The sequence below is a fragment of the Scomber japonicus genome, chromosome 15, assembly GCF_027409825.1.
Source record: "Scomber japonicus isolate fScoJap1 chromosome 15, fScoJap1.pri, whole genome shotgun sequence".
NCBI lineage: Eukaryota > Metazoa > Chordata > Actinopteri > Scombriformes > Scombridae > Scomber > Scomber japonicus.
The window spans coordinates 17,128,842-17,138,688 of NC_070592.1; the positions used below are offsets into that span (position 1 = coordinate 17,128,842).

General features: G+C 37.8%; 2 protein-coding genes across 3 annotated transcripts; both read right to left on the minus strand.

The window, feature by feature from the left end:
• Positions 1 to 1,028: 1,028 nt before the first annotated feature.
• Positions 1,029 to 3,170, minus strand: lrrc69 (leucine rich repeat containing 69). Its single transcript, XM_053334641.1, has 8 exons — positions 2,997 to 3,170; positions 2,760 to 2,886; positions 2,602 to 2,671; positions 2,243 to 2,438; positions 1,784 to 1,855; positions 1,603 to 1,704; positions 1,281 to 1,466; positions 1,029 to 1,151 (listed from the first exon to the last, which is right to left on the minus strand). The coding sequence occupies exons 1-8, from the start codon at positions 3,168 to 3,170 to the stop codon at positions 1,029 to 1,031; spliced, it is 1,050 nt and encodes a 349-aa protein (XP_053190616.1).
• A 1,349-nt stretch (positions 3,171 to 4,519) lies between these two features.
• otud6b (OTU deubiquitinase 6B) lies at positions 4,520 to 8,319 on the minus strand. Of its 2 annotated transcripts, XM_053334674.1 has the most exons (8): positions 8,104 to 8,319; positions 7,314 to 7,462; positions 7,103 to 7,210; positions 6,599 to 6,799; positions 6,240 to 6,360; positions 6,010 to 6,071; positions 5,814 to 5,920; positions 4,520 to 5,045 (listed from the first exon to the last, which is right to left on the minus strand). In XM_053334674.1, the coding sequence occupies exons 1-8, from the start codon at positions 8,177 to 8,179 to the stop codon at positions 4,961 to 4,963; spliced, it is 909 nt and encodes a 302-aa protein (XP_053190649.1). In that variant the 5' UTR covers positions 8,180 to 8,319; the 3' UTR covers positions 4,520 to 4,960. The 2 variants fall into 2 exon arrangements, with proteins under 2 accessions (XP_053190649.1, XP_053190650.1); XM_053334675.1 differs by lacking the exon at positions 7,314 to 7,462 and having other exon boundaries at positions 8,104 to 8,113.
• Positions 8,320 to 9,847: the final 1,528 nt, after the last annotated feature.

Sequence of the window (9,847 nt, forward strand, 5' to 3'; positions counted from 1 at the left end):
TGAGCTGATTTTTCATTCAGTTTGCTCGAGATGTATGGCTCCCCTGCTGTTAACCAGTCCAAAGTCATTAGTTTCTGGGTTTGCAATTAAACCTGATGCATTATGCATGAGGCTCTGACTCAGTAGACACACGCAGCAGCGGCCGCAGAAGCTTGCGAACGACCTAGCAAGCTCTGGAGGCGTGGATGGGAAATTAATTTGCTAGAAATGAAGTTCTATCTCCCTCTCTCTCTCCATCTCTCTCTTGTCTGGCAGGTTGGAACTGATGCCACTAGCTGGAGATGGAGATAAAGATAGGCCAGCTATCGAGTCTCAGTGTGGCTTGATCAGCACTGACAAGGGAATAGGATCTTAAATAGACTTGCACCCCCCAAATATGTGTGAGAGCTATAATTTTAAAAAGTTTTTTTTTTTTTTGCCACTGGGTCTATATTCAAAAGTAAAATTTAAATGAAATAGTTGAGGCTTTGTAACACTTTTAATTGAACAAACATAGTGAAAGTATCTACAGGTTTGCCGGTTATAGATTACAGACCTGCAATGACCAACCAATGTGAACATAAAAAGCTTTCGTGCAAATAAAGTTTGTGTAAACCACATATTTTACAGTACAGACATGGTATCTGGCTGTTGCAGTGTTTTATTTTACAATTTTTTGAAAACTTAATGAAAGCTGTAGTTGACAACATTAATAACTGATAACATGCTATGAGTTGAAAACTGTGTTGAGCACTGAAATGGTACAGTTGATAGGTATGAGTAAAACAGTATGAGTAAAACTTTTATTGTTCATTTGCTGCCACCTAGTGACAATAGAGGCACATGAACTCTATGAAATATTTGAGTTACTGGAAATCATTGCAGCCTATCAATATAGTTGTGAATATTAAGTGTTTAACCCAAATTCTACATACTGCAGAACATACATGATCTTGATGAAGTCAGTAGGTCTGTTTAGGCCTGTGTTCACTGTTTTGCCCGAAATGAAAAGAGGGGACAGTGACTGAAATCATGGAATGTACTTTTTTTTAGTTATCTTGTATTTTTCTTGAAGCAACACCATAGTACGAGTGCCCATCCGTATTAAAGCACTTATATGAGCAGAGAAGGGCGCGCACTGGGATGGTGAACGAATTCCTCATTTTCATGTCCTGAAATAAACATTTGTAAGCATGAACACGTGCATGTCAGACTACATGAGGTGCTACACATGTAGTGGTACAATAGTAGTCATGCTTTACCGCTATCATATTATTTTAATCACAATTTTTGCGTAATACACCAACCTTCTTCAGACTGACGAAGTGCACACACTCCAGCCAGGTGGTGAGGTAGGGCCCCAAACAGAGTGCACAACAGCCACCGTTAGCCAACAGGGCTGTCAGGCATGGGTAGTAGGGAAGCATCCCGTGGACCAGAGAGGACTTGCTTCTGTCCTCCTTCAACACAAATCTGGCAACCAGCTCCTATGGGGACACAAGGAAGACAGACTATGAGGGCCTTGAGTTGCAAATATGATGCTATTATATTTTGGGGAACAACATAAAAGCTGTGTTGTATATTATATAATGGAAGATAAATCAGTTATAATTAGTTAGTTACCTTTAACGTAAGCACCTGCACATCCTGCACTGACGGCATTGGCACACATCGCACAAACCTGTTGCCTTCAAAGTAGAGCTCCTTCAGTGGCAGCAGGTGAAACTAGACAGTGTTATCAAACATAGAACATGAGAATGTCATTCCATAATCTCAGATGGATAATACTGTATATATAATTTACCTCAATAGGGAACATGGACAGCTTATTCCCAGCCACATCCAGAACTTGAAGTTTTGCCAGTGCCCTGATTCCCTGGGTGAAATGTCAGGCAAGTGTTTGGTTATGTAGACAATCAATTGCACAATTAAAATGAAGGGCTGAAGAAGGAACATAGGTACAACAGCATACAGATGTCACTTAGTAGTTTTAAAAGGCACCTCATTTAAGTATGAACACTACTGTGATTCCATGTATTCAGTAGGACTGAGGAAAAGGCAGTGGGGTCACTTGAAGTGACCAACCACGTGATTTCCATCAGCATAGAGGATTCAAATTGCATTACTCAGTATGAATAGAGAAAAATCAAGAAACAAGAATGGCAAAGAAAACAGCACATTGTGTAGAAAGTTTTCTATTAGGTACACGGAAATGTGTTTGGGACAAAATTCACTTCCTGAAAAGTTGAAAATGAATACCCACCTCTGGTAGGTTGATCAGCTTGTTTCTGGCTACATATAACTTGGTCAGCTCTTTACAGTGGTACAACTCTTGAGGTAGCCGAGACAACTTGTTGGAAGTCAAGTTTATCTCAGACAACTTAATGAGATGACAGACCTCAACAGGCACCTCCTCTAGTTTATTGTCCAGCATACTGAGGTGTTGAAGTTTACTCAAGCTAAAGAGAAAAAGGTTTTCATTTGTTTTTATCATAGGAGGATATTTTGTGACCAACATTTAACCCTGAGACAGAGATGAAAATTATTATCAATAAGCAAGTTGATTTTGCTTTCCATGCAGAAATATTACACATTTAAGACATCCTGGTGCCATAAATTTACCTTCTAATTTCTGCTGGGAGTCTTTGAATCTGGTTGTGGTTCAGATTGAGCACCTCAAGATTTGGCAAACCTGTAAAGCACGACAATCAAGAAGTTAATTTTAGCTTTTTTCACAAATCTTCCGAGGTGCAAATCATGCGGAGCAGCGAGAAACCTACCCATCACCTCATGTGGCACCACTGTAATTTGGTTGCTGAACAGATACAGTTTTCTCAATGACTCCAGATGGCCCAAAACTGCGGGAACCTCCTTCAAGGCATTATTCCCCAAATTCAACTCAGTCAGCTTGTAGGTATTGCAAAAGGAAAGGTATTTAATAACAAATCTACGAGTTGTGTAAAACATTTTAAGTGTTATCTTGGCAATTTTCCAGCGAGCAGACGAAAAAGACTCACGTGTTGCAGAGAGATCAGCTCGACAGGTAGGGCGGTGATGGAGTTGTTCTTCAACAAGAGGACTGACAGGTTTGTTAACCTGGAAACACACTTAGGGACGTTTTTTATTTTTTTAGAGCTCAAATTTAAAGAAGTTGATTTGGCATATAGAGCTCGTATCACTGACTCAGCCATTTATTTTCCTTTCCTGACTCGTTCCCATGGTGACAAGATGCTGTTTAATTCTGCTCGGTGGCGAACTCTAGTGGTGGCAGATGTGTATAGCATGTCTTCACGTGCACTTTGGATAGTTTGTTAATGTATACATAGATAGTAAAAGGTTTAAACTATTTTACTGTATGGCTCTGTGACGTTGAACTAAACAGGAGGAAGGGCATCTGCGGTGGAAACGTCATGTCCATGTAGATGAACTGGGAATGTGACAGTGGAAGTGTGTGTAGGTGTTTTTCTGTCTATTTGTACTGTAATTATTTTCAAGCACTTGCAGAGGCATTAAGTTTCTCATTCCCTTGTTAAACAGAACATCACTTTAACTACAACTAACATTATTTTCTTCTTTGAAATATACAAAATAAAACTGTGACACACACCTACACTCTTTTAGTATTTTATGTAACATCAATATGATTTACAAGTTCCACAATTCAGTTCATTCCAAGCACACTGCAAAAGTTCAACAACCACTCTGACATTTGGTTGAGTGACATGCATGATCAAGAGTTCTTAAATCCTCTCCCAAGACGGCGTATTAGGGCCATATAAGTAAAATAAATAAATACTGACGTGGGGGAGGGGTGAGGGTAATATTCCAAGAAAAAAAACTCACAAAAGGGTCACAAATTTGTCAAAAAAACAACTCACATATTTGCGAGAAAAAGCTCACAAATTTGGGAGTGAACTTGGAAAAAAGGTATTTTATTCTGTCAAACAATCACCTCTCTTTATAACACTAGAGAGAAGTCGTTTGTGCATTGATCTAATTGTACTTTTCAGTTGGGTTCAACAGTAAGAAGATACTTGTGTAACAGAGCGTATTACTTAAATAGGTTATAAAATTAAAACACAGAAGCTGCTGCTTGAATAGGACGGCCACACATTAATTACTCTTCACTTTTCTGATCACACGTCATTTGCAGTACATCCACATACACTCACTTCGGTTCTACTCCTTCAAATTAAAATCACATCTTCATGCTCAACCGGAATAAACATAAATTGACTCTAACCATGTGTTTGTTATCTTAGCCCAGAATCACCACATCATCCTAAGCATTGGGACTTTAAAAAGGCATTGCAAGAAACTGGTTCTGTTTCAGAGAAAAACAATTCACATAAATTTGAAGGAGTAGAACTGAGGTGTATGTCATGTCCTGTTCTGAGTGAGGTGATTGCTTGGCAGAATAAAACACCTTTTTTCTGAGTTTTTTTTTCCAAATGTGTGAATTTTTTTCTTGCAAATTTACGAATTTCATTTCAGAAGAGTTTTTTTCTCAAAAATACTCCCCCCATCCTCCAGGTCAGTATTTTATTTTATTTTTTTACATATGGCCCTAATACGCCATCATACTCTCCAGCCAAAGTGGATTTGGTTAAAAATGAGTACTGTCTGTATGTTACACCAGTGCTTCTCAAAGAGGAGCCAATGTAAAATTATAAACTATTCAATTTCCCAACTGTGTTGGGGTTTTTTTTTTTTTTTAACCACAATGATACACTACAGAACAGATCAATTCTATTAGATTTCACGCTCCTTACTGGTATGTTTTGATTACTTAACAGATATGTACCATTCAGTGTTTTAATAACCCAATCTGAAAACAGCAACATTCTCTGTTAATTTAGTTCAACAAACTTTTCCATGAAAGGGGCCACCACCCCAAATACATTTGTATTCAAGGGCCCTGGTGTGAGAGGTCTGGACACTCTCTGCATTGGTTTACATCACATCCAGACTGAGCTGTCTCTCAGCTGTCCTCCGCATTGGCCGGGTCCTTAAGTCGCTCTACAGAATTGTAGTGCTCTCCAAGTCCATAAGCATGACGCATATAGCTGCAAACAATGAGGAAAATATATTCTGTGAGTCACAAATATGAAATACACATCTAGAAATGTAGAGTTCTTTAGAAAATTTTAAATATAAAATGTTAACAGTTTATGCAAATATAAGTCATACATTTATATGTACTGCTGCCTTTGCATGCTGTGTGATAGCTAAGGTGCTATCAAGAGTTTCATATTTAAATGCAGTCACATGTACACAATTCCTTTTTTCACTGGCAAGATGGCGGCGCACACAGACACAGCAGCTGAGAGCTCTCGTGTGAGATTTTGTATGTTTGTTGTTCTGATTATTTAAGTATGGGATGTGTGTGTGAGTGATGACAGAGGATGGAGCCGTTTAAAATTTCGTTGTATTGACCTCAATGCAATGCAAATAAAGACAATTCAATTCCATTCAGTTCAATTCACATGGCTACAATATCACTAACTCAAGCAGACTCTTATCTAAACTGGTGAGAGCAAGAACACCCTGTATGAAAGAAGTCTTTTGTTGAGCCTCTCACGAAGGCTTACTTTACATAATTATAGATTACATTCCAACTTGCAATAGGCAAACACTGTAATAAATGCCTCGGCATGTTTGCCACAGCAGTAAATCCAACCATACTATCTAAAAATAAATGATATATTAAACTAGACATATCTTTATATATTTTTTAATAATCAACTTATTTTATATATTTTAACAATTTTGCTAATCCAAACAAACCCAAACATGAGACCCAAACAAACAAAAACACGCAAATATGTTCTTACACAAGGGTGATGGCTTCACCATGATTTTCTTCCCCAATTTTAATAGTTGGGGAATCAGCCTGGATCACTTCTATAGGTAAGTGAAGGACCTTGGTCAAAGCTTGCAGCTGTAAAAGGAAAAAAATATATTATTATTTTCAAGTACAATAAAATATAACCATGGGTATGTATGACACCAATATTAGAGTGGACTCACTTCCAGTTGCCCACCCCAAGCTGCTGTTAGCTCCACATCACTGCAGTATTTATCAAACTCATCTGGAAGCAAACATACACAGAGACATTTGAATAAACATTAATATTTGTTTATTTAAATTGTTCTATCACATGATAATACCAGTTAGCTCACTCAGCCTTTTATAAATGCATTGCTAAGGCAGATTGTTTCTGAAAAGCAAAACAAAGTTATCTACAGTGAGCACTTACCTGTTGTGTACATGTCACCAGTGTTGGAGTTGGTGAGGAAAGGCAGGAAGTCATCAGCATGACTTCTCATGTACTCAGCAGTGCCACACCGCAGTTCTTTCATACTCATGATTAATCCCGGCTAGAATAAAACAGAAAAGGATAGCATATGTTCTCATGTATGCAGTTTGTCAACATTTTAACCAAAGTATTGTGTATCAGTGTATCAATTCAGTGATTACAGTTTGTCAAAGAAGCATAGTGCCATTTTCCATAACTACAGCAACTGTAGCTGCATATCACATTCCTAATTAGCAATTCAAAACTGAAGAATGGACTAGATATCTCTCCATCTACAGTGTTCCTATTACAACGTGTACCTTTGATCTCTGTGCAAGCTGGTCTTCAATGGCACGGTACATGCAGTGGCCATCAGAGGAAATTTCCTTTATCTGAAGCTGTTGCTGGGAGAGTTTTTGAGCTAACTTTAATCCTTCCTGGTGCCTCACACCCTGCAGGTTCTCCACCTCAGCCTCTGCTATCCTGTTCTCTCTGTCCTTCTCCTGGGCTGCCTTCTTGTCCTGGAGAGGATCATTTAAATAAAATGCATTTCATTAGTAGTGGATCCATGTCTGAAGCAAATTCAAAAGGACAGCAAACACTGATGGAGAATTAAACAATCAATTATAAATGAAAGACATAGGCAATGACTATCTAAGGTACTGACATTTGTATATTATGAATGTTGTGTTTGTTTGTATGAGGATTCTAGTAAATAAGGATGCTTGAATGACGGACTTCGTTTGTCCGTTGACAATGTAAATAAATGATAAACAAACAAACTAGACCTAAAACTGCTATTTGTAAAGGAGCCGGTAGATCACCCTTCTTTTCTGGGCTTTGGTCATACGCGGTTGTTTGACCTCTTCTTGGTTTCCATCATCCACCTTCATGGTCTCCACTCCATTTATCGCTTCTTCCACCTTGTCAATCTGAGTGGGAAGAGCTGTGGTTATGTTGTATTCTTTTAAAGCCTCAAGAAGTTTCTAACACATGCCAGCAACATTTAACAACCATCTGAATGCAAGCATTTACCTTTGTGTCAGTTGTAGCTTTGAGCTGCTTTAATTCCTCCTCATGTTTTTGGCTGAGGTCTGTCTCTAGTTTGGCAATCTCTTCTGTCAACTGTTTCCTCCTTTTCTTGTCATTTTTTGGGACAGCATTTTTCATGCTCTGGATTTTAGCTGGAAACATAGCGCAAGAGTAGACTGTCGGACCAAACACTATTTTGATAAAGTTTACAACCATTTAATACAACACAGTCGTTGTACATAATGCAGAGTGATGATGAAAAAAGTTAAAGTAAGAAATCATTTGGATGGACAGGATGACAAAATTCACTCACAGACATAGACTGTATAAAAGAGGGTACTGGTGCCATATATTTTGTTTATTGGTAAAAAACAAAAAATGGAAAACGGGGGGGGGGGGGGTCCAATTGTTTGTTGTCACCTGCTGTGTTGCTGTGCATGTGACAATAAAACCTCTTGAATCTTGAAAAAGCTACCTGAACGTCCAACCATTAGAGCTTTAGGTTTCACCACAAAACTACAATCATTGTGAACAACTAGTGAAAAACAATCTGCTCACACTGACTGGTGAATACCTATGAATTATAACTTTCCTATAATAATTACAGGTCCTACTTTTATTTTTCAGCTTGTCTTGTTGTGAAATGACATTTTCTACTACATGGCCTGTTTCCTGTGCCTACAATGAGCTCAATTTCAGGAAATAAAACAACTCACTTGCTTTAAACCTGTACCTGACAGCAAGGGTTGAATTTAAGAGCAAATAATAAAGGGAAACAGTTTAGGTTTGCTACCTTGCAGGTCTTTCTTCTCCTTGCGATGCTGCTTAGCCAACAGCTCCTCCGGTGTGTCTACTGTCCCGTCCTCCATGACTGGATACCGCTGCTGTGTCTGTTCAATTAATCTTTAAGAAGCTACACGACACATACCAATGTTAAAATTTTAAAATATGGCCACATCACTATCAACAGATAAAAGATATACACTCCACAACACTAAAACGTGCTTATACAGGATTTCGCCGGATGAAGCTTCTTCTTCTTTTTCTATTGGTTTTTATTGGCGGTTGGCAACCAACTTTTGGGTGTATTTACCGCCACCTACTGGACTGGAGTATGGAACATGAGATGACCGGAACTATAAAAAAACAATAATAATAATAATAACTAAAAGTACAAAAATAAATAAATCAAAACCTATATCATTTAGCTTGTTTCCTATACCTGTGTCCTTTAAATATTTCATTAAAACCCTGAACCCTTCTTGTGATGGCTCTATGGAGCTTTCTTCTTCTTCGCCTGTTAAACTTGTCATACCACCCCCTGCTGGCTCGTTGTTGTAACAGCGCTATCCCATCATAGCAGTATTCAACGTACAGAAAAGCCCTTCTCAGACATGGAATACATTGCTGTTAAAGTGTTTTTTTTTGTGTGTGCACTCCATTCACTTTTACTATTTGCAATATTTAATGCATGTGATAACTTGCATGTAGGATCTTAGGCCAGTGGTTCTTTAAGTAGGGGTCCAGGGGTCCTTGAGGGCATTCCAGGGGGTCCTTAGCAAAATGGAGAATACTTTATTTACACTATAATTCCATCCATAAGTGACAGAATGTGCCACTTTTTTAGTCCTGTGTTTCATATACTTTCAGTAAAAAACATCTAAAATAAAAATTTTTACCAGATGGAGTCGCTGGAACAAAATCTCATCAAATGGGGGTACATGGTCTAATTTGTGTCTGTTTAGGGGTCTCTGTTTTAGGCCACTGAAGAAACACGTGCATCCACATACAGGAAAACCCTTTCTCAATCTCAACCCTCCTGATTCTTTAAATAAATGTTCCAAAAATAAAGAATCTAAGAGAGAGCAGAAAAATGCCTAACTGATTGAAATTCTCACATCTCATGTCCACATTGAAGGCTGTAAACTGAATCAGGGGTCAAAGCTAGACTTGATCTTAATTGATCATAGGCCCAAAAGGTCGGGAACCATTACTTTAGTCATTGCACATGGTTATTAATAACAGCAACAAAACATGGCTTATCTATGCACAAATACTGATCTTTGAATGTGAACTGTCTCCCAAATTCTTTAGTTTTGTTTCTTTGCTCAGTTGATAGTTATCTACATTACTGACATCAGTGCAATAGTTCACACCCAGAACCTAAATACAAAGATATACACAGAGATAAATCATCAAACAGGGTTATTGAGGGTATGTTCTCAAGTTGTCTTTTCCCTCAAATTAGTTACAGGAATAAAGAATCATAATATCAGTAGTTGTAGGATGTTTTTTTTTTTTTTTTTAAGTTTATTATATAAAATTGAACATTCAAGTGGCATCAGTCAATCACAATAAATTAAACAAGATAAAAATGAAAGAAGACATTATTTAATCATTGAAAATAGTTTTCATGTGTTGCTTGGTTTCTTTCCTAATAAATATCTTAATCTTAATAAATAAGGGAATTTACAATTTACATGATCCATTTTCAAATGTCATGGTTTTGATTTGCTTGGTAAAATCTGTGTATGATT